The sequence below is a fragment of the Molothrus ater genome, chromosome 20, assembly GCF_012460135.2.
Source record: "Molothrus ater isolate BHLD 08-10-18 breed brown headed cowbird chromosome 20, BPBGC_Mater_1.1, whole genome shotgun sequence".
In the NCBI taxonomy this organism is placed as follows: Eukaryota; Metazoa; Chordata; class Aves; order Passeriformes; family Icteridae; genus Molothrus; species Molothrus ater.
This window is the reverse complement of record NC_050497.2, coordinates 263419-287158: the sequence shown is the minus strand read 5'-3', so window position 1 is coordinate 287158 and position 23740 is coordinate 263419. Positions and strand designations below refer to the sequence as shown.

General features: G+C 58.5%; 2 protein-coding genes across 2 annotated transcripts in view; one reads left to right on the top strand and one right to left on the bottom strand.

The window, feature by feature from the left end:
* Positions 1 to 956: 956 nt before the first annotated feature.
* FUT7 (fucosyltransferase 7) lies at positions 957 to 2227 on the bottom strand. Its single transcript, XM_036394111.1, is given in 2 exon segments — positions 957 to 1324; positions 1327 to 2227. Coding segments are annotated over 2 exon segments (1041 nt in total). The 5' UTR covers positions 2198 to 2227; the 3' UTR covers positions 957 to 1154.
* Positions 2228 to 7021: 4794 nt separating this feature from the next.
* ABCA2 (ATP binding cassette subfamily A member 2) overlaps positions 7022 to 23740 on the top strand; it is a 34441-nt gene continuing 17722 nt past the window's right edge. The window contains 17 exon segments of the mRNA XM_036393709.1: positions 7022 to 7204; positions 14478 to 14499; positions 14502 to 14570; positions 16837 to 16948; positions 17371 to 17537; positions 17740 to 17867; positions 18036 to 18140; positions 18607 to 18792; positions 18874 to 19092; positions 19722 to 20056; positions 20303 to 20462; positions 20674 to 20802; positions 21084 to 21251; positions 21984 to 22080; positions 22430 to 22603; positions 22684 to 22786; positions 23337 to 23451. Of these exon segments, the coding sequence (XP_036249602.1) occupies positions 7139 to 7204; positions 14478 to 14499; positions 14502 to 14570; positions 16837 to 16948; positions 17371 to 17537; positions 17740 to 17867; positions 18036 to 18140; positions 18607 to 18792; positions 18874 to 19092; positions 19722 to 20056; positions 20303 to 20462; positions 20674 to 20802; positions 21084 to 21251; positions 21984 to 22080; positions 22430 to 22603; positions 22684 to 22786; positions 23337 to 23451 (2355 nt within the window). The 5' untranslated portion in view covers positions 7022 to 7138.

The window sequence follows — 23740 nt, the reverse complement described above, 5'->3', positions numbered from 1 at the left end:
TTCCGCTTCTGGTTGACCCAGAAAACAAAGCGGAAATCGGAAGCCACAGAAGTCAGAAGAGCACAGTGTGCCCATCCAGCTGTCACCTCACTGAGGCTGTGCCAGGGAAGGGAAGTCCCCTCTGCTGACTCTGGGTGCTGCCAGTCCTGGGCGCCCAGCAGCTGGCAGGGTGGTAGAGATGGGGTTTGGTAACTTAAGGGCCACAGGAAAGAAAACTGGAAAGGAAGCTTGTGACAAAAAGAATTGTTTACATCAAGGGAGTTAAAGGCACTGAGTAGGGGCAAAGAGCAAGGGATGGAGCAGTAATGTCTTGCCCCTTGTCCTGGCGCTCAGCCCTGACAGCACCACCGATCTCAGATGGGTACTTGGGATGCTTGTGGTGCAGGGTGCCCTCTGTGTCGGGTGTGCAGGGTTTCCCCAGTGCAATGTGTGCATGTGCAAGTTGCCCATGAGACTGGCTTTGCTTCAGGGTTGTGCAAGCCTCCGGAGGCTGTCAGCTCACCGGCTTCCTGTCACAGCAGGGAGGGAGTGACAAACCACAGTGTCCCTCTGCCTGCCTGGCAGCACTGAGATTGCTCTGAGAGCATCCGCTGTCCTGTGGCTCCTCACTGGCACAGTGGCACCCATGGCTCAGGGGTGGGGGACAGGAAATGGGTGTTACCAGGAAGAGGGGGATCAGATGCTGTCCTTCCTCCCTGGCCATGGGGTAATGGACCCTCCTGGGTTGATGCCCACTCCTCCAGCCTAGCCACAAATGTCACCACAGGGCCTCTGCTGCCATGACTTTGGCACTCAGCAGGTGCTGGCAGGGACATTGAGGATCACAGGAGAAGGCTAGGGAGCCCTGAACCACCCACCACCCTCCTGACCTGCCCACACCACAAGCACAGCCTCAGCAGCACTATGCCATTTATTTCCAAAGCACCTTCTGGTCCTGCCAGCACCCTGGCAATGCGTTCGGTGTTAGGTTGGGGTGATAAGTCCTGTTTCACAAGAACTGAAGTCATAGGGAGTTGCTTGAGGTCGCAGTGTGACAACAGCTGGGTTAGGAGGAGAGTGGGGGTTCCTGTCCTTGTTTCACATCCTGTGTGCAGGTGAGTGCCTCACACACCTCCCACCCTTGCCTGCATTCATCCCAAGGGTCCCAGCACACACTAGGAGTTGAACCAGCTCTGCAGGTCAGGATAGAGGTGGCCATGGGGCAGGTGGGGGTAGGCCGTGCAGATGGCACAGATCCGCTCCCTCCAGTCAGTGTAGAGTTTCACACTGAACCTCCTCTGCCAGGCAAAGAACTGCTGGTAGCGGCTGGAGTTCATGGTCTTCAGAAAGTGGCCAGCTCCTCCAGGGAGCCAAAGTCGTTGACATGGATGAAGGAGTCTGCAGGAACAAACTGCTCATAGTTGGCCCTGGATGGCCTCAGCACCACAGGCACGGTGCCGGCCAGCAGTGAGTTCCTCCAGAGTTTCTCTGTGATGTAGTCCCGGTGGATGGAGTTCTCAAAGGCCAGGTAGAACTTGGACTTGGATATTGTTGACAAGAGGCAGTCCTTGCAGAGGGGCTTGTTGTTTGCTTTCCCATATATATTCACATGGAGGTACCTGGAGAGGTTTTTGTAGACTTCGGCTCTTTTCTGCGTCCTGTGGTAGTTGCTGATAACCCAGGACACCAAGTTGGTTTTTGCAGGGATGTTCACAGTGGCTGACCGGTTGGGCACAAGCTTGCCATAGGGGATGAAGATGTCCGAATCCTGTCTGTAGGTCATTACCCAGTTGAAGGTCTTGTTCCATGCTGCTAGAGCTCTAGTGTTGGAGGGAGACTCCAGGGACACCCATACCCAGTTCTGCCCTGGTAGCCTCTCCTTGGGTAGTTTGTCCCGGCCAGGCTGGAGCCTGGAATGGGGGAACACCACCACATCGGCCTGGTGCAGGAGCTGCCGCTCTGTGGTGAGCTGGCAGCCTGTGATGCTGTACAGCTCACGGCACACGTCTCTGCTGACATTGGGGACCTGCTTGGAGGGCCATTCCCACACGAGGATCATCAATGGCTCCCTGTGTTTAGACTCTTCTCCAGAGCCCTTGGAGGGGTCGAGGAAGAACCTCAAGATCCAGAGGGTGGTTACAAACACGCCAGCAGTGACCAAGGCTTTCACACCAGGCCGTCCCCATGGTGACCATCGCAACGGCAATGCCCAGGGCATGCTGGTGGGTTGGCTATCGCGTCATCGAGTGACAGAGCTGACACCTGTGAGAGAGGAGAGGCCCCTGAGGACCATCAGCTTGGCTTGCCAGGGACGAGGGGTGATGGGGAGGCACTGTGGCCAGAGGGGGCGGAGAAAGGGCTTCTTCATGAAGCCTGGGTCTCAGCATCACCCCAGGACCCTCTGCTTCCCTGTGCCACAAAGTTCCCCATGTATGTGCTTTCACCCCAGGGCGGCCTTTGATAATGCTTTTGTAGTCCCTTGTGACCTTTGGGGGAGCACAAATGCTGCTGGGAGGTGCAGAGTTGATGGGAAGTAGCCACCTGTGCCCCTCTGCCCTGCCTGGCTGGCCCCACTACAGACAGTCTTTGCTTGCTCTGTGCCTCAGCTTCCCCACTGGACACACAACCACAGTCTCAGTCCTTCTTGCTTTGCCCAGAATAGGTCAAACCTGATATGCAGCCAGACTTGCCTCTGCTGTGCACCAAAGGACAAGAGGGAATGTCCCAGTCCCACCTGAATAGCCCCATGGTGACGCCTTAGCTGCGAAATGGGGTGACTGACTCTGAAGTCCAAAATTCTGACGAGGGCCAAGTTTGGCAGCGCCCTGCCCAAGAAGTGCCCACTCACCCCAGCATTCTCCTGTGACAATGGCAAGGAAATTGCCAAGCTCGAGGTGCCCTCCCCAGGTCAGGATGCACTCCCCAGTCCCTAAGGGCATCAGGAGCCCCAGCAGGCTGGGGCCCAAACACTCATACTTAGGATGTCAGAGATACCCAGTACCCCACTGTGTAAGCACAGAGGAGAGAGAGGACAGGGAGAGCAGGGAGGACAGTGCAGCACTTGGGGCTGCCACTGGTGGGGCTCAGCTTGCAGGCACATGGGCTCCCCAGCTGTGGGATGCTCACCCTGCCAGGGTGCCCATCTGCCTGCCTTGGGCTTCTGTGGTTTAAGCAGCAGCCCTGCTGGGAGCAGAGCAGTGACAGAGGTGGACAGGGAGATGGTTGGCTGCACTGGGGACTAGCCACCAGCTTAAGCCCCCTCTGGAGGGCTGGTCCCACGGCAGGGCTCAGAGCATTCAGTACCACAGGTGGTTTCTCCTTTTGTGGAAACCTCTGGAAACGTGTGGGCTGCCTGAGCCCTGCTGCCAGCTGGGGCTGAGCCAGTGCCTCCAGTATTGGGGTCTCCTGGAAAACAGTGCCCTACTTTCCCACCCACTGCAGCACTGCAGCTTGGCTGCAAAAAAATCCCTTCCCCATCTTGGCCCACTCCATCTGTCCTGCTAAAATGCATGAGCTAAGTTTAAGCTCCAGACAAATCTGGCATGGGAAGCAGAAAGGGATGGGAAAGCATTGCTGGTTCCCTGTACTGCACATCAGTGCTGCAGGTCCCTGTCCCCAGCAGCAGGAATGTTGCTTCTGTTTTGGGGATGTTGCCCCCATTTTGGGGATGCTCTGAAAGGAAAACCCCTGCTATAGCAGTGGCAGGGGCCAACCCATTTCTCAGCCCCTCTCCCCTCAGTGGTCAGTAATGTTGGACTCAGACTTACTGTGGTGGAGGTGTGCGAGGTGCCAGATTCGTCTGCCTGGGTGCTGCTGGGCTGGGGCACTTGAGGGCTTCCTCTTTTTTCAGTTTTGTCTTGTCCCAGCCCCACAGCAGGTCCTTCCTGCCCCATGTGTCAGCTGGCACACCCCGCTCCCAGCACTTCCCCTGCACTGCGCTGGGGGGTGGGTACCCTGTGACTGGGTGGGTGCCCCATGGCTGGGTGGGTACCTTCTGGCCAAATGGGCACCCCATAGCGGGTGCATGGCCCAGAACAAGATGGGTGCCCCATGGCTGGGTAGGTGCCCTCAGCCTTGACGAGGTGCCACCCATCTGCCACCCGCAGCTTAGTTGCAAACAGGATATCAACTCCCACTGACTCATCCTGAAACCATCAACTAACAGCCCCAAAGTGCCACTGAGCTCTGGGCACTGTCCTGTCTGGGATTTTTCCTGCCAAAAGGGGAAGCAGGCACGTGTGAGCCTCAGCAGTGTGTACACAGAGAGCTGCCTTCTCTGCCCCTGCCCTAGTTCTGCTCTGCTCTCTGTCCAGCGCAGTTTTGTCCTTTGCTGGCATTGCTGTTCAGGACCCAAGTCTCCATGAAAGCCCTGGCAGGCAAAATGAGATGGGGAAACTGAGGCAGAGGCAAGAGAGGAGCATTGAGGTGTGCAGCACTGTCCCTGAAGCTGGTAAGGGTATGTCCTACACCTTGGCACACACAGAGCTGGGAACAGGGCTCCAAACTGCTCCCTGGGGGTTCTCAGGCTGCTCCCGTACCTCTGGGGTCTGCACTCTCAATCCTGCTGGCTGCCAACCTCTTGGGATCCCTGTTGGGTACAATGCCATGCCACCATGCCACAGTATATCAGGGCTCTGTGGTTTCACTGACACCCCAGGAATCCTCAAAGGCCAACTGCAGCCCCAAGGGAGGGTGTTCCTTCTTCCACAGCCATGTCCATTTCCTGTCATCTTTTCTCACTCCTTTTCTGCATTTCTTCCCCTGCATGACTGAGAGCCCAGATACTACAGTCCATTCCCAGGGCACCATTCTGAGCCTTGTCTGTCCCAGCCTTGCTGCCTGTGGTCAGTAGTCCCTGCCTGGCTGGAGTATTCAGCATCATCCTGCTGCTGCCCCCTAGCTTGAGAACCCAGGGCCACATGGGCTGGGGCCATTCCCCTCCATGGAGGACAGCACTGGAGACAGCATTTCCATAGGGTATTGAGGATGGCTGGTAGAGCAGCAGGGAGCTTTTCCTTGGCACCCAATAGCTATCATGTGCGGGTGCTGCCCCAAGACACCCTGTGTGCATGGACAATGCCCTGGGAGGACTTGCAGCCAGTGGATCCATACACCGTGACCCTGTGGACAAAGGGACATGGCTCTGAGCCAGGCAGGGAGCCAGGGCCAGTGCTGTCTGGGTGGGTTGGGCAGAGATCAAGGCCAGAGGCCAGGCCATGAGACCATCAGGAATGCTGGACAGCACCAGCACAGAGCAGAGAGAAGTATATGTGTGTGGGTACTGCCATCTGCAGATGACTTCATACAGAGACAGGAGCCTGGCCACCCCACAAAGGAAGTCCCCTGAGAGGAGCTTAGGGGTCCATGTTCCCAGGTCTTCAGGACCTTTTGTTCATGGAGGAGATGGGCCACAAGGTCTTTGGAGCTTCTAGACCAGGGAGGGGTTGGGCCTTGGGCATCAGGCCCTGGGTCCTTGGAGGATTTTTGCCACAGTGTCTCCAGGACTGTGCTGTCTCGTGGTGCACTGCTGGGTCTGTCTCTTGCTGGCTTCTTGGGGTTTCCATGGCCATGCCAAACAGAAGAGCAGTTGTGAAGCTCCCCAGGACCCACCCAGGGGCAGCAGGAGGGAAAGTGCAGGAGACCCAGGTCAGGGCTTTGACCCACCCATGGGTCCCCACACTGTGCCACTCCAAGTTGGGACCGACTCTGCTGCAGGACAGGGGCTTGGAGATGCTCCTTGTGTGGGCTGTGGGCAAACCATGCACAATTCTTTGTGAGGAGTCTAGGGTGACTGCATCCTTCCTTCCCCAGGGACCTAGAAAAAGCCTAGCTCCCCTTAATTCTGGGCATCTCTGCTGCCTGTAGCCCTGCCCGTGCACCCAGCAACCCTCACAAACCAATCACTCTCACCAGAGCAGGGAGCTGGGCACACAGAGCCTCTCCACCACCACATCACCAGGCATCCTTTGTCCTCCTGGACCTCAGCAGTGTTTTGCCCAGAAGTTTGGGGAATAATGCTGCTTTGTGTTGGACAAGGGGAGCTTTTGTTAGCCCCGGGCAGCTGCCAAAGGGCCTGCCCTGAGCACAGGCACCCTTGGCAGCACCACTGCGGCTGGGACAGCCAGAGAGGGATTCACTGCTCCTGGCTACACTTGGCCCATGAAGAGCATGGAGAATGAGATGGTTACAGAGAGCTGGAGGAAAGGAGAGGGAAGAGGGAGAGAAGGCTGAGGAAGAGCAGGAAGAGGGAGGGACAGGTGGGAAATGGAGAGAACCAGAGGAAAAGGAAAAGGGAAGGAAAGAAGGATGGGGGAATGGATGAAAGCAAGGCCAGATGGAAAGAGGAAAAGATGGCAGGAAGGAGGAAAGGAAAGAAGAAAGGATGGAAGGATAGATGGGAGGATAGATGGACAGATGTAAGGAAATGTGAATAAGAGGAAGGATGGATGAATGGCAGGAAAAAGGATGGATGGAAGAAGAGTGGATGGGATTAAGGAGGAGAGCTGGCCTGGTTCAGTCCTTACTGCTGAAGGCATCCAGCCCTGGGTTCAGAGCTGACAGGACACAGATGTGGCAGCAGGTTGGTCCTTCCAAAAACACCCGTGGACGCCCCAGCACATGCCTGTGGGACAGGTCAGGCAGGAGCAGGGTGGGCAGCGTGCAAGAGAAGGGACAGCCGTGGCACCCTGGTACACAGGTCCCGCATCCACGGGCTAGTCCTTCCTGTTCTGGGGGAGCACCAGGGGCAGAAGCGCGGAGGTGATCAGTGTATGGCTGAGGGGCGGGAGGGTGGCGGCTCGAGGGGAGCGAGGATTCCCCGGCCCCTGGGGCAGCAGCTCCGCTCTGCGCAGTCAGTACCGAGGCCACTGTTGCCGGGATAAGCCGGGCCCGGGCCGCGCTGTGCCGGGGCCGCCGTGCGGGCGGAGCGGGCGGGTTCGGCGGCGCCTTTAAGGGGCGGCCGCCGCGGGCCGGGGGTGGTGCTGGTGCAGCGCAGGGTCGGGGCGGGTGCGGCGGAGCCAGGCCTGGGCCGAGGCCGTTTCGCTTCCTTGCAACCCACGGCAAGCAGTAGACGCCGGCTGGGAGGGGATGGCGGTGGGCGGCGGGTGACCCCGGAGCTGAGCGCGACGCGGCCCTTTAGCGGGGCCGACCCGACCCGACCATGGGGTTCCTGCATCAGCTCCATCTTCTGCTCTGGAAGAACGTGACACTGAAGCGGCGGAGCCCGGTGAGCGGGGGCGGGGGGGGCCCTGCAGCCCTGAGGGGCGAGGCCGGGTTCCGCGCGAAAGTGGTGCCGGAGGGTTCCCCCAGTCCCTTGGCCCGGCGGTGTCCGCCTGCCTCGGGCCGCCCGTGCACGAATCCTCCGGCCCAGCGCGCCCCCGGGCCTCTGTGTGGCAGCAACAGTTGGGGCTCTCCCGCTTCGCTGTCGTGTCCGTGAGGCCACCCGGTCCCGGGGGCCGCAGGAGGAGGGGGGCTGGATGTCGCCTCCTCGGGGTGGGATCACTCCCCGAGCCCCGATACCCACCGGGTATAAATAGGTTCTCAGTCCATATGTGGGTCGGAGCCGCCTATCTTCCGTGGGCTGTAGAAAAGGCAACTTCGTGGGGTTAGGGGCCGGGGGGCAGTCCCTCCCGGGCTGGCAGAAGGGGCAAGATGACATCGACCGTGCTGAGGCCTCGGGGCCACTGCCGCCCTGTCGCAGGCTCCCTGTGTGGGGTCATCCATCGGCCCCCCGTGGGATCCTGCACTGTGGGCCGGGGGTGGGTGCGCGGCCCGAGGGAGCCGGTTATTTTTAGCGGCTGGGGGAGGGGAACGAGCTGCTGCTCGCAAGCTGGCATCGCTTTTCTTTTCCCTTCCCAATTATCCCGCAGGCCCGATCCTGCTGTTCCTCACCGGCAGCCACCAGCCCCAGACCCCGTATCCCGGTAACCGGAGCAGCAGAGGCTCCTGTGACAGGACCAGGCATGAGCCTGGCGCTGCAGGCAGGTTTCCCTGGACTGACAGCCCTGGTGCCCCCAAAATGGATGAGGGGGATGATGCTGTTTGGCTGAGTCATCTCCCCTCTTTACCCTTAGCAGAGTTGCATGGCCACGGCAGGGGCTGTGCCGGACCCTTGCCTGCAGGGATGAGCAGCCTGGCACGGCTGGGCCCTGGCACACACCGGCTGACCTGGCCTTGGCTTCCATGGCCATTGGGTTACAGAGTGGGGGTGCACACAGCTTTTGGGGACCCATTTCTCCGTGACCCTCCCTACCAGCCCCGTGGGCAGTGTGGGGGTGCATCACAGGAAGCTGTGGCCAGAGGAGGAGGATGAGGAGCCCAGGCCGCATCACCTCCATCTCTGTGGACTGTTGCTGGAGTGCCACTGCTTCAGGCAGGGTGGCAGGGTATGGAGCAGCCCCTCCTTGCCCACCCAGCAATGGTGTGAGTGCAGGGGACCAGCTCTGAGCCAGGACGAGAGCTGGTCCCAGTGCCGCGGGTGCTCATGGATGGATCTGATGCAGTCCCTAGGACAGCTGTGCCCTGAGGATGCACTTGCCCTGTGTATGTCACCTCCCTCCTTGTGCTACTGCTGTGTGTGAATACCAGAGCCACTTGGTGTCCCTGGTCTGCGCAAGGGCCATCATCCTGCCCACTCTGTGGGGAGCTCTGCCCTCTCGGAGTAGTGCTGGGCTGAGCTGCCAGTGGTGACTGGCCAGGGCAGAGCCAAGCCCTGTGTTGGCTGTGCCTGGCACTCAGCAGTGGGTTCCCCAGTGCAAGTCTGTCCTGGCAATAGCTACAGATGAATGTTTCACTATGAGAAACCAGCTCCCACTGGGGTGATCTTACTGCAGCAGCCAGAGGCTGGGGGACTGGAGCAGCTGCTGCCCCTGGTGTTCACCCAGGGGCAGGCAGAGTTGGGAGTTGCTGGGCTTCTCCCAGCCTCAGAGAAGGAGTGTGGGCACAGCAGCTGCCTTTTGGTCCATCCTAGTGCTGCAGGTGCTCCCCTGGGGTCAGTCCTTGCCACCATGTGCTCCCCTCCCGGCAATAGGTGGAGTAGCAAACCCAGTACTGCAGGGTAGGGTGGGAAGCAGAGACCTCAGGTTTGACTGAGGGCTCTGACAACTGGAGCAGTTCCGTGTTCTGCCTGTGAGTGTTGGTGGCCTGGGGGTGTCCCTATTGTCCCTGGCAGCAGGGGCTGTTCAGGAGCAGGATTGCAGTAGGGTACAGCCATGGTTTTGGGACAGACTTTATTCATAGTTTAGACAGACTTTCATATTCACAGGCAGACTTTATTCACTTATTCATAATTAATATTCATTATTTAGGTGAGGACTTGGCCAGGCCACTTATGGGTGGATGGTGGGTGCAGGGAGACCTGCAGCATGGCCAGGCACTGTCCCTGGTCAGTGGCACCTCTGTAAGGCCTTGTTCCCAGCCCATGGTGGCTTTGGGCCTTGCCTAGTGTGGCTGAGCTGTTCCAGGGACTGCTTTGGGGTTTGTCCATGACTTTATTCTTCCCAGAGCATAACCCTGGGATGATGGAGGTCTGAGCAGAACAGCATTGGTGGCTCTTGGTGGAGGGAAGCCCGAGCTGTGGGGTCCCTTGGAGGTGCCCATGGCAGCCCTGGGGATTGCTGGCTCTGCCTTGAATCTGCTGGGACAGGAATTGTTAAAGGATGGGCTCTCCCATGACTTTGGTATCTGGTTTAAACCTATGTTAGATGTAAGATTTAGCAGGTGTTCTCTCAAAAGTCACCACAGGCACAGTTCAGGGTGTTCACCTTCCTGCCCTGGGGCTCTTTGTACCCATTCATTTGGGATGGGCAGGCAGCCACAGCTGGAGCTCTCAGTGATGGAAGTGTGCTGCCAGTTTGCTTGGTCCTGGGGAAGGATTGGTGGGTAGGTCAAGGCTCTTTTGTGGGAATGGTGGGAGCAGTTCTATGCTGTTTTGGTGCTGCAGCACACTGATGGGGCTCCCTGTGGCACAGGCACTGGAATGAGGGAAGGGAGAGCTGATAGCAGTGTGGCTGTTCTGCTCCATGCAGGATCTGTGCCTTCTGCACTTTGTCCTGAAGATGGAAAACTCTCCACACAGGAGCTGGCAGATCTGTCCTTTCCCCCTGGCTGGTGGCAGAGAGCTGGGGGGAAACTGATGCTGCCAGAAAACTAAAGGCTGAAATTTGGGGTGCTGGGGGGCTGTAACACTGCCTCTGCTGGGGTGCAGTGTCCCTAGGACTGTGTGCCTGTGGCCCTGCCAGCTCCTGCTGGTACTGAATCCTGCAGCAGGAATCAGTTGGGTACTGCCCTGGCTGTGGGTGCTCTTTGCCCTCTCCTTGTTTGCAGCAGGTGTGGGGAGGGGAAGCGCGGGTTTGGCAGGGGTGTGGTGGCCCAGCAGTGTCTCTGTGAGTCCCTGTTGGCATTGGCAGCTGGGGCATACCCGTTGTGGAACACCTTCATCCACACTGGCTGCTGGCATGACCCTGTGCTCAGGTCAGGCATCTTGTGCCAGTGGGAGGGTGGCCATGTCCCAGTGCTGTGTGGCCTTTGCACAGGGCACTGACAATGATGTGCCCTCTTGGCCCAGCACACAGGTGCCTGGCTGACACTGCAGGAATGGGGAGAACCGTGGTGGGTGTTCCTGGGTCCTCAGCTCAAGAGAGCTGTTGACAAACCCCAGCAGGGATTTCTCGCTCCTCCAGCCTCCCCAAGGCAGGACCCCAGGTTGCCGTGCCGGGGCTGTCGGGCGTGGGGATGTGTCCATGCTGGAGGCAGGGGGTAGTGGGACAGATGGACATAACTGGAAGTGACCAGAGGCAGAGGTGAGGGTGGCCAGGCCTTGGCAGGATGGGAGTTGGCAGCCCCTGGACCTGGCCTTGTCTGTCCCTGTGGGGCAGGTGACCTTGAGGGAAGCCTCTCAGGCCCCACCTGGGTGGTCAGATTTCCACTGGAGCTGGGCAGCTTGGCACAGCCTCATGCATTTTGGGGCCTATTTTCCCCCAGAGCTCTCAGTCTCATCTTTCCCAGTGACCACAGCTTTACCTGCCTTTACATTCTGGCTGTGGGCAAAAGTGGGCATCTAACAGTGATTAGAGTGTGGGACCATGAAAATTTAAAGGTATTTCTGCAGCCTTAAAATGCTATTGGAAAAGTTGGATCCTGCAGGACTTGAGAGCCCAATCCCTCAGGGTTCCTGCAGGCCATCACCTATTGCCAGTTCCTGCTGGCACTCTGGGCAGCACTGGCATGGGCAGAGAGGCTGGCATGGAGTAGGCAGCAGCTCCTTCCTCCCATGAGGAGGACAGGCAGACCCTGCCCTGTCCTCTGGGGGGTACGTGCAGGGATTTTGGATGTTGTGTGTAATGCTGCTTCACCTGTGTTGGAGCCAATAAACCCCCTTGCTGGTGCCAGGCTATGGGCAGGGGGACTGACATGGCAGGTGTGGGGAGCAGGGATGTCGCTGGAGTTGCCAGCTTGAGCGTCTTAGTATGGGAGTGCCCAGTCTCTGACTGCCCCTCTCCCACACCATGCTGGCTGGAGGCTGTGGCTTGTGGGCATCAAATGTTGCTGGGGGCACAGAGGAGAGAACTGAGTGGACTTTTGGGTGACAGCCTTGGACAGGAAGAGCTGCCTCTGCCTGGCCTGGCTGTCCCCATGAGGACTGCCCCCTGGGCTACTGGGACATGAGTGCTGCCACGTCCTGGGGACACCAGTGGAGTTATGCAGTTGTTAATGATCTGACAGCCATGTCTGTGCTGACCCTGGCTCCAGCACATCTCCCAGCTGTCCCAGTGGTGGCTGGAGAGTGGGCATGGTGGCACCGTTGTGCTGGGCCGGGCTGTTTACTCTGCTCTGTTTGTATCACTGTCCTGTGGTGCTTGTCTGGCCTTTTGACCTGGCTGTGTGGGAGCTGTGTGTCGCAGCAGGCACTGCTGCCTCCTGCTCAGCCTCCTAGCAGCCTCTCGCTCCCATCTGACAGTGTGGCAGAGGATGGGCCCAGGCATTGAATCACTGTCCCACTGCTCCCAGAAAGACATGTGCTTCTGCCAGGGGCCAGCACCCTGCTGTAGCACCCACCCAGCTCTGCCTCCCTGCTGGGGGAATTGGGCAGGACCCCAGCACCCCTGTCTCCAGCCAAGGACAGGGCTGAACGTGGGGCAACTTACCCCACTGTCTGTAGGGTGGCAGGTTGACACCCAGCACTTGTGCAAGTCTGAACAGCGCCTATGACCTCATCCTGCTCACATACAACCAGGCTGAAATGAACATGTGGCAGGGGATGTGGAAGAAGAGAATGCCACCACCCAGGAGCTGTCCCTGGCCCCACAACCATTGTCGCCTGGTACCAGGGCTCCTGGGACCAGTGTCCCACCCTCAGTCCTGCACCTGTGCCCTTGTCAAGAGAGCAGGGGGGCAGGGGATGGGTGACAGAGCAGGGCAGACTAGCTGGTACACTCATGGCCACCTGCTGGCAGGCACTGGCCCCTCTCTTCTCCTCTCCTTGGCTCTTTCCTACCTACTGGGAAGCATTTCCTTCTCATCTGCTTGTATCCTGGCCTTTCCTCCTTGCTTCCTCACACAATCCCAAAATGTCCCCCTAGTTGTCTTGTGCCTGCACGTGGGGACCCCACCATCCCCAGGCTGTGCAGGTGTCCTGGTCTGGTGCCTCGCTGGAAGTCTGAGGCTCCGTTGGGCCCCACTGCATGCCAGTGCCCCTGGGGACCAGGGGGGGCAGGGTCGGTCCTGGAGGTGCAGCCTGGTAGATAGCCATCAGCTACCATGTCTGCCCATCACCATGCCACTGTGGGTGCCAAAGGTGTGGGACAGCCTGCTGTGACACTGGGATATGTGAGACAAAGGGTGGGGACAAGGGACATCTCTGGGGATGGAGATGAGCAAGAGTCAATGACCTTTGTCAAAAAAATAAATAACAACAAGTAGCTTCCAATAAGCTGTTGCCACCAAGGACAGTTCCCACACGAGCCTGGTACAGGCCAGCATGGGTGTGTGGGGATGGTTCCCCCAGTGCCTGGGCACAGAGGCCTTGTTGTATGCCTGGTAAACAGGCAGGGGGTGGGGCAGGGGCCACGGGACTGCAGTGTGTGTCAGGGTGTCCCCTGCTATCCTGCTTTGTGCAGGACCAGTGACACCAGGGACTGTCCCTAGGACTGGTGTTATCAGAAAGATGACTGTTCTCAGGCACTGCTCCTGGGGGCATTTTCCATCTCCTCCAGCTCTTCTTCCTCTTCCTTCCAGAGTTCCAAAACCAGGAACCTCTGGCATGGCGAGTGCAGCATGGGCAGCATCCACGGGTGCAGTTGTGCTCATCCCACGGAAGTAGCACTGTGGCCATTTGCTGGCAGGGACCTGGGTGCAGGGCTCCCTCTGCTCGCTGCCATTTGGGGCTGCTCTCACTTTTTTGACAGAGTGTTGGCAGCCCCTGAGTGAGGCAGCATGGAGGTAATGTTGGAGACACAGGGCCTGACCCTGTCACCTGTTGGCAGCTGCATCCTTCACATTAAAGTCTGTTCTTGCCTCTCCATGGGCTTGCCCATTGGCACTGGTCACTGGGAGGAGGCCGGTGTGGGTGGTGTAGAAAGCACCTTCCCAGCAGTGGAGCTGGGCCCTGCCATGCCTATGGGTGGCAGCAGTTTCAGGGTCTCAGCAGCTGCCTTGGGTCTGATCTGGCTCTGGATTGAGCCTGAAGTTGGCTCACCTCATCCTGTGCCTCAGTTACCAAGCCTGCAGTGGTTCCCTGATGCTGGGCAGCGGGGCTGTGCCATTTCTGGGCACTCCAGTGCAAAGTGGCAGCAGCTGTGCTGGCAGTGTGCCGGCTGCTTGCTCCTGCCCATAGCTGGAGATGCTGATGCCTATCCCCAGGGCCTCTGGGCACAGAGGCTAGCTGGGACTTCTGAGCCACTGTGGCCAGGAATTCCTGGGGATTTGCTGTTATTTACCATATGCTGCCAGTGGAAATTCCTTGCAGCCAGAACCTTTTGGGAGGGCATGGAATGGGTACCAGGATGGCCCAGTTGCACCTGGAGCTGGTGGCAGGGCGTGGCTGAACTGAACTCTGCTATTGGACTCAGCTATTGCTCCTTGTGAGATCCAGCAGTGGCACAGGTGCTGAGGGGGCATCATGCTGCTCCAGGCTGTGAGGGCACTAGCCTTCAGAACTTGAGGTCTTCTCCCTGGGCAGGTCCAGCTATGGTGGACCTTTATGGCTGAGCTCAAGCCTCAGCAGCCTGTTTGCACTACTGGAAGAGGTATCCATCCCCTCTGTGTACCCTGCCCTGTCCTACAGTGCTCTGGACAGGGTGGTGCAGGCAGGAGGTTGTGGGATGCCCAGGAACCTGTTTGCCGCTGGCTGAGCTGTGACAGAGCCACCAGCCATTTGCAATATGTGGACACAGTGCTGCGCTGCACCAATGCCTGGGGACCCCTGTACTGCCTGTGCTTCTCCCAGGTGGCTGTGTTCTGTCCCTAAGCATCCTGTTCCCTCTGCTCTGTGTCATCCCCAGTGGGTACTGGCCTTCGAGATCTTCATCCCCTGGTGCTCTTCTTCATCCTCCTGGGGCTGCGGCAGAAGAAGCCCACCATCCCTGTGAAGGAAGGTGAGTCCCAACAAGGTGGTGCTTGGGGCACTCCCACACTTGGGGCCACCCTGAGGCCCTGGGGAAGTGCTCCAGCCTGGGGGCAGGGGGGACCTAGAGAGGCCTTTTGGGGGACATTGCACTGGGCAGGGGCTACAGCCAAGGACTGGTGGAAGTAGCAGAGTCTGTCCCAGCCTGGGGAGGCTCCCCTGGGGGTTGCAGCACCAACCAGCCTGTGGCTGTCATCAGCATGGACATTTTGCATGGGGAAAGGCAAACTGGATGGTGCTGGAACAGCCACAGTCCCCCTAAGTAGTCGAGGATCAGCTGGAGTGGCTCTGGGAAGGGCTCCCCAGTGAGGGGGAAAGTGACCTACAGAAAGCCCTATGCCTGGCCCTGGTGTGCTCAGAGGCCTGGCAGGATGATAAACTGTTGGGACTTGAGCTGAGGGCTCTGGGAGAATTCCAGCTGGAGCTTTGGCCTGGGTTGTGGTGGCTGTGGGCTGTGCAGCTGGGAGGAGGCAGTGGAGTGAAGCTGTCAGCTCCCAAGGGCCCACTGATGGCCACCTTGGTGGGTGATCTGGTACAGATGGCACAGCAGGGCCAGGGGAGATGCTGAGCACTGCTGGTGACCCCATGTGACGATGGTTTGAGCCTGTATTTCAGTGTGTCCCGGCGAAGGAGAGCCCAGCTGCCAGTGCTGTGCAGCTGCGGCAGGTGCTGCCAGGGTTCCCGCCTTGGCGCTGACATACACTCTGTGTTGTGTGGTTTTTCATTCGTTTTTTTTGTTCTTTTTTGCTCATGTTTTCTTTTTCTTTCCCACCATTTCCCCTGCCCGCCTGCCCTTCATGCCTCAACTGCATGCACCAGTCTGTAAGTTGGTGGGTTGGGTGGGTGCCTCCTCCCATTCCCTTACCAGTGCTGGCCTCATAGTCTGGGGAGGAAGAGCTTGGTTTAGATCAACTCACTCTGGCCTAATTTATGCCTCTGTAAACCCCTTGCCTTCCTCCACAGCTGGTGAAGATGAGCTCAGGCAGCATAGTATGGCCCCTGCCTGCTCCTCCCCAGGGACTTGATCAGTCATGATGGTGTATCCCCTTGGTTGATGGTGCTGGGTTCCCAGGTGCTGGGGTCACTGGTGGCCATGTCCCCGGCCTCCTGGGCTGCATAGGGCACTCCAGCCAGGTGGAGGCTTGTCTTACTCCTTCTTATTGCCTGCTTCCTGGAGCAAAGTCTATTTGGCTCTGTCACCCATGTGGTTGCCTGTGGTCACCCAGTCTTGCCCAAGGGGTAAGGGGCTGGCTCCCACCCTGGCACCACCACCAGGTCTCTGTCTTGGCCTCTCCTGGCTGGGACAAGCTGGAATGTGGCACTAGAGCCTCAAGGTCAGCAAGATGCCACGCACTGACTTTGTCACCAAACTGTGGCATGGCCACCAGTGTGGGTTCCACCACCCCAAGAGGCTGCTGGCCTATCCCATGCTGCACCTGTTCCTTGTTCCTGCCAGAAGCCCATCTTCACCAGTGCCCACCGTTTGTGGCCTTGTTAACAGCATTGACCTATCTCTAACCACAGAGTCATTGGCAGGGTGGCGAAAGCAGGCTCCCTGCCTGATGACAACCTGTGGTCCCCATCGGGCCAGTGGCATTCTGGGCTTGCCCTGCCCTGGGGAAGGACATGGGAGGGTCCCAGCAGGGATGATGGCTCAGTGCCATTGGAGGGGGCGGGGGGGGAGGGATGCCAGCCCTTTGCTGTTTCTTGTTTCTCTCATCTCCGTGTCTCCATTTCCACTTACCTCCAGCTGCCACACGTTGGGGCAGCTGGGTTGGGGGGGAGGCTGGGGGCTCTGGGAACTGCAGATGACAAATATATTTTCCCTGTTGTATTTGTCCTTCTTTTCCTCTGGAGATCCACCACTGCCTCTGAGGCTACTAACAGGGGGGATCGGGGGCTTGGAGGAGGTTGGTGGCCATCTTGGGGGCAAGTGGTAGAAATTGGCATTGTCATGGGGCACAAGGGAGCCATCACCCAGGGGAGAGTGGGTGGGGGTGAGAGGGCTGGAGCTGCCTGCAGCCCCACAGAGTCACCAGCCAGGACAGCCCTGGTGGGAAAGTTGCTGACTTCTGACTGTGGCCACCAGCCTCCTGTGGGCTCACAGACCCCAGCGTGTGCTTTTCTGAATGGAATGTCTGATTCTCTGGTGGCCCCTTCCCCCTCCCTGCCTCTTTGCCTCTCACCCCTGCTGCCCGCACTTTCCTTGGCCTCTTCTGCCCTCTTACTGGCTCCAGCTTTCTACACGGCGGCCCCGCTCACGTCAGCCGGGATCCTGCCGGTCATGCAGTCCCTGTGCCCCGACGGCCAGCGTGATGAGTTTGGCTTCCTGCAGTACTCCAACTCCACGTGAGTCTTGCCCTCACCATGCACTTCCTCTCCCACCCCTCGTGCTCCCACACAGAGCCCCGTTCCACGCTGACATTGCCACCCTGGGGCTGAGGCAGAAGCTAGCATCCCCCAAAACCGCTTGGGTGCAGACCACCATGTCCTTGGTGCAGAGGACACCTCAGTCTGTTCTGCTGTGGGCTCCCAGGTATTCAGTGCTGGGAGGAGGACAGAGGTGGGTGGCTCTTGGAGACACCATGAGGTGCTGGGGCTCTCCTCTGAACCCTGGCACACTGGATTCAGCGTGCAGGCAAGGGCAGTGGTGCCCCGTTTCAGACAGGACTGCTGTCCCCTGCACCTGAGGGGCTCTGTCCCCCAGAGCTCTGGGGAAGGTGTCTCCATCCCTCTGTCCCTGAAGCCAGGGCGGTGCTGGGCTCTCACAGGGTGACACAGATTCTGGAACACCTCAGCGAGGCAGTAGAGCAAAGCAGCCTCTTCGACCCGCAGCATCCAGGACTGGAGGAGGAGCTGGAGTCGCTGCGCCGGCACCTGGAGGCCCTCAGCAGCCCTGAGCCCAGCTCCATGGAGACCCACTTCAGCAGCCAAGCAGGTGGGTTGTGCTCTGCCTGCCTCCACTACCTCTTTGGCAGGGACAGATAGCACCAGCTGGCCCAGCACCCAGCAAAGCGGTGGTGTGTGGCAGTGCCCTGCCACTGTCCCATGTCTCTGCATTGGGCAGGGCCAGCTCTGGTGCCATGCCGTGTCCCTCCTGCTGGTGGGCTGCTCTGACCTCCCACCTTATTCCTTGGCAGGGTCCAGCTTCACACTGGCATGGGCAGCCAAAGACCAGGGTGAGCTGCGGCACTTCCTGATGCAGAACCTGTCCCTCCCCAACAGCACAGCTGAGCTGCTCCTGGGCTCCAGCATTAACCTGCGGGAGGTGGGTGACCTCTGGGCTTTGCAGGGGTCTGTTCTACCCTGTAAATGGCACCCAGCTTGGATTTGTCCTATCCTGCTGCCCCATGCCAGGGCCTTGCTGGGCAAGGAGGTGCAGCACTGGTGCTCCACTTTTGGCACACCTGGCAGTTGTGCTCTCATCTCGGTGCAGGTGTACCGGCAGTTTTTTGATTCCTTTCCTTTGGTACCTGATGAGACCCATGAGCGAGACCTGTGGGATGGGTTTCGCCCCAGCAAGAAGATGACACAGCTGGAGGTGAGGAGCAGTGCTGCATGCAGGAGACATGGTTGAGTAGAGCCCATCCTCTTGTCCCTTCCATATCCCACCCCAGGTGATCTGGGGGTGTCTGTTCCAGTAGATGGGCCATGACAGAATATTTTCAGGGGGCAGAGAGCAGCAGGGATGGCGGGGTCCGTCCTGGTGCTGGCACCAGCTCCCCCAGTTTTATGAGACACACCAGTACCTATGCCTGGGTTTACCATTGCAGTGGGGGTTGGCACTGCCTGGGTGGTGGCTGTGGAGGGAGCAGGGGAAATTGTTCCCCCCTTGCGTCTGGCACGCAGGGAATCTCTGCTCCCTGCATCTGTCCATCCTTTTTCTTCCCTGCCCTGTGGAGACCATGGATGCTGTGGGGCTATTCATGTATGCTCAGGGACACACAAGGAGGGGGACCTGGGGGGAGCCCCCATCCCACCAGCCATCCCCATTCTTCATCTTGCAGAAGAGTCTCTCCAGTGGCTGGAGGAGCCTACAGGAAGGGCTGGTTCACAGGGTGCTGCGGGACCCAGTGGCAGCCCCACACCATCCAGCACTGCTCCACATGCTCTCCCAGGCTCTGGACCTCACCAGCACTGCTGTGGCACCTGCTATCTCTGATAGCCCCCAGGCCTTTGTCACCGAGATGGAGGTGAGCACCTCATGGGACAATCTGGGCTGCTCTGCCAGAGCAGGCACTGCAGCCCTGTCCCTACAACTTCCTGCCCTGTAGAATGTGCTCTTCACCGGGCCAGTGCTGGAGCAGCTGACTTGTGAGCAGTACCCAGGGGGACTGCACCGCCTCCTGCGCGTGTCTCCCAGGCAGCAGCCACTGCTGGCAGCATACCGGGCACTGGCCTGCAATGGCAGCCGGACCATCCGCCAGGAGCGCTTTGCCCAGCTGGCCTCCGAGCTCCAGAAGCAGCTGGACACCCCCAAGATAGTTAGCAGGGTGAGTGCTGGGCAGGTGGGGTAGGCTGGTGGCAAGGATGAAACTTGGGAAGGATTTTCAAACTCAGCTGGTGTTGTATTGGGATTGGGAACAGTTCAATGTCCTGGCTTCCCTTGGTGACCCCCTTCTCTGACATGAGTACCCCCCTCCCACCTGGCTCCATAGTTAAGATCCCAGGTGGTTTCCCCTCTAGCACTTGCTTGAACACTGCCTATTGGATGGGACTGGGTGTCCCCAGCATCTTCCTAGGTGTCCTTAGGAAGCCAGCTTCTCTCCCCAGGACCAGCAAAGCCCTTGCTGGCATAGCTCAAGCCTGACTCTTGAGGTCCCACTCCTTGTCCCACCCAAGCTCGATGTGTCCTTTGTAGGAACAGAGGACCACCCTTCCTGTCTTGAGTGGTATCTCGTGTCCTCACGCAAGTCTCTGCCAGCATTTGCCACCATTCTCACTGCCTCATAGGCACAGATGCACAGCAATGAGTCCAGGGCCCTAACCTTGGCACAGCTCCAACCCTTTAACCAAGAAAGTGGAGTTGCTACTGCTTGAGGTCCTCGTTGGTCCCTTCCTAAAGGCAGGCAGACCCTGTTGTCCCAGCAATGAGTAACTCCTTGTCCACGCATACTCACAGCTGAAGCTGGAGGAAGTGAACAGCACAGCCACTCAACATCGCCTCCGTGCCCTCCTCGAGGACTTGGTGGAGATGGAGAAGATTCTCCAGGACATGGACATCCTCTCAGCACTGGCTAAGCTGCTCCCCAGGGGAGCCTGTGCCAGCAAGGCCGTGCCACCCATGGCCAACAGCACCAGCTGGGCCAGCGCCAATGCCACGGCTGGCAATGCCACGGCAGAGGAGGAAGAGGGCGCCGGGGAGAGCCCGTCTGGCATTGACAACCCCCAGGGGCAGTTCTCAGCATTTGTGCAGCTCTGGGCAGGGCTGCAGCCCATCCTTTGCGGCAACAACCGGTAGGAGCACTGGGGGATGGCTCCAGGTTCTCCCTGCGTAGGCCAGTTGTGTCACCCCTTGCTGAGCAGGCAGGATGGGTGCTGTACTGCAGCCTTGTCCTGCAGCCAAGGATGCTCTCTGTGTTGGGCAGCACCATGCAGGCACTGGAGTCAGTTTGAAGGCCTGTCACGGGCAGGGATGGGGGCTGCCTGCAGCAAGGGGTCCTGAGCCTGAAGCAGAGTAGAAAGCCTGAGCTCCCTTTGCAGGACCATCGAGCCTGAGGCACTGAAGCAGGGCAACATGAGCTCGCTGGGCTTCACCAGCAAGGAGCAGCGAAACTTGGGCCTCCTTGTGCATCTGATGACCAGCAACCCCAAAATCCTGTATGCACCTGTGGGCACCGAAGTTGACAAGGTCATCCTGAAGGTGAGGATGCATAGGTTGGGACCCCTGTCCTTCTTCTCCCACCATCCTGCTCTGCAGATGGGCTGTGTGGCAGGGAAGAGGTTGACTGCCAGACACAGGGAGCTCCCACAGGCAGTGGGAGGTGGGCAGGTATCTCCATGACTGCTAGTCATCCCAGAGAGCAGGAAGCCCCTGCCTCCACCCACTGTACGACTTTCTGCCTGGCCCCCAGGCCAACGAGACCTTCGCCTTTGTGGGCAATGTCACCCACTACGCCAAGGCATGGCTGAACATCTCCCCTGAGATCCGAGCCTACCTGGAGGAGGGCAGGCTGCAGAGGCGCATCCACTGGCTCCAGCAGGTAGGACAGTGTGGTGAGGATGAGCCTGCCTGGGATTTACTGCCCTGGCAGTGGAGAAGGGGTTGTCCTCCCCCCCACATACCCTGTAACTTCTTCATGGGGTACTCCCTAGTATGCACCTTCTCTTGTGGAGACTAGTCTGGATCCCTGCACAGTGTGCACACTGTTCCTCATCCCCAGGAGGAGTTTTGGGTCCTGCCTGTGTCTGTGGGGGTGGACAGTGACCTGAGAGGCAAGGCATACCCCAGCTTCTCCCTCCCATGTCTTCCTCTCTGTCTCAGTTGACTGCTGACCTCCACAAGCACCCAGAGATTCTGAATGTCTCTGACAGTGATGTTCTTCACAACTTTCTCAATGGCAACTTCTCCCTGCCCAATGCCAGCATCCTGCTCCAGCAGCTGGATACCATTGACAATGCTGCCTGCGGCTGGGTCCGCTTCATGGCCAAGGTGAGGTGGAGCACACCTGTGAGAAGGTTGAACTACCAACAGCCAGGGTCTGTTGGGCTGAAGAGGGTCAGATCCAGTGAGACCTTTTTAAGAGCATGGGACAGGAGCTCTGGGGAAGGTGGTGGTTCCTGCAGTGTCCAGAGCTTTGGGGTAGATGTCTAGGGTGGAGGTGCTCACACACTGTTGACTTCAGGGACTGGGGTTGGCTTTGGGTGATGCATGCTGTACCATCTGCAGGCTCTGTATGCTAGACCTATCCAGGGCCTTGGGATCTCACTAGCCTGCTGGAGCATGTCCAGAGAAGGGCAGTGGAACCAGGAAAGGTTTTGGAGCACAAGTCTGATGAGGCAGGACTGAGACCTCAGGGAGCTCAGGCTGGAGAACGGGAAACTCAGGAGGGATCTTCTAAGTCTCTGCAATTACCTAGAAGGGTGTTGCAGCCAAGTGGGGGTTGGTCTTTTCTCCCAAGTGACAGGACAACAGGAAACAGCCTAACATTGTAGCAGGGCAGGTTTAGGTTGGATTTTATGGAAAGTTTCTTCACTGAAAGAGTGGTCAGCACTGGAACAGTCTGCCCAGAGCAGTGGTACTACCCCTGTGTTCAGAAAATGTATGAATTTGACACCTGGGGGCATGGTTTAGTGCTGGGCTTGATAGTGTTTGGGTTAATGGACTCAATGATCTTGGAGGGCTTTTCCAGTCTTAGTGATTCTATGATTCTCCTCCCACTAGGTCAGCGTGGACATCTTCAAAGGCTTCCCAGATGAGGAGAGCATTGTCAACTACACGCTGAACCAGGCCTATCAGGACAATGTCACGGTCTTTGCCAGTATGTCCCTGGGAACCAGCTGTTCTCAGGGTCCCTGAAGCTTTGCCCTTCTCCAGCTATGCCCTGGAGCCACTGGCTTCAGGATGTGGGTCCCTTGGTGCACATGTTGGGTGGATGAGGGGGCTGAATATGGTGCCCATCCTCTGCCCCAGGCTGCTGTCCTGGCTCTCCCACTGGCACGGCCTGCTGTCTGTGTGCCTTCGTATCCCATGCATGTCCACATCCCCAGCCATGCCACCCATCTCATCCATGGCAACGCTCGCAGTACCCTCCCCATCCCTGCCTGTTGCTGTGGGCTGGCTGATGTGGCTGGCCCCTGTGGACTCCCTGCTTCTTCTGCTGCCCACAGGTGTCATCTTCCAGACCAACAGGGATGGCTCGTTGCCTCCCCATGTCATGTACAAGATCCGTCAGAATTCCAGCTTCACAGAGAAGACCAACGAGATCCGGCGGGCATACTGGCGGCCTGGCCCCAACACCGGCGGCCGCTTCTACTTCCTCTATGGCTTTGTCTGGATCCAGGGTAAGTGTCAGTGCTCTGCCACAGCTGCCCATGGCCCTGGCCTCTCTGCGCTCAGCCTGGCCTCTCCTTCTCTTCCACAGACATGATGGAGCGTGCCCTTATCAACACATTTGTTGGCCACGATGTGGTGGAGCCTGGCAACTATGTACAGATGTTCCCGTACCCCTGTTATACCCGGGATGAGTGAGTAACACTCACCTGCAGGACCTTCCTCCTTCCACTTTGCAGGCCAAGATACTTTAGCTGGGAAAAGAGAACAAGTTTGGGGGCCAGAATGAGATTGGTGACCCTGGGAGTGATGAGCAACCAGTTAAGTCCAATTCCTTGGACTACCAGGCTCAGGAGGGCAGGAGAAAGTAAAGAAATGGCACATGGATCTGTTGGTGATTATGGATTACAGTGGTCTGGAGGCAGCACCTGTAGAAGTCCCAGAGCCACCAACACTCCTGGGCAGGAGGTTGGAGAGAGCCCCATCCACACCAGGGTAGCCAGGGCTTTGGGTGGAGCCCGTGGCTACGACTTGCCGGCAAAGGCCTGCCAGCCGTGACACTGGATTGTCCTGTGGACTCACTGGAGAAGTTCTTTCTTAGGGCACTAAGGAGGAGCTGGGTTAGAGACTAGTTGTCCCTAAGCAGTGGGAGAACCCCTCCAAGGCCCCTTGCCCCAGGGTCCCTGCAGGTCTCTGTGGCAATGCCACCATCCAGTTCTCCCCTCTCTTCCTCTACCCCATCAGCTTTCTCTTTGTCATCGAGCACATGATGCCCCTCTGCATGGTGATCTCCTGGGTCTACTCAGTGGCCATGATGATCCAGCACATCGTGACAGAGAAGGAGCATCGCCTGAAAGAGGTAGGGATGGTGGAAGAGATCTTGGGGAGGAGTGGGCATATCTGCACCCTACATTCTGTGCTGTGTCCCTGGTCACCTTCCTTGTATTTCTGGGTTACATGAACTAGGGCAGATGCAGATCCAAAATTCCTGGGCGGAACTGGTCCTTCTGAGTGTCCCCAGCATGAGATGATCCCTGGCCAGCCCTGGCGGGAACTGAGCTCCTTGGTACCCCAATAGAGGGTGCTGTGTCCTGCCCACTCCCAGCAGCTCCCTTGGTGCTACCCCTCGCCCTCCCAGCCCAGCGAGA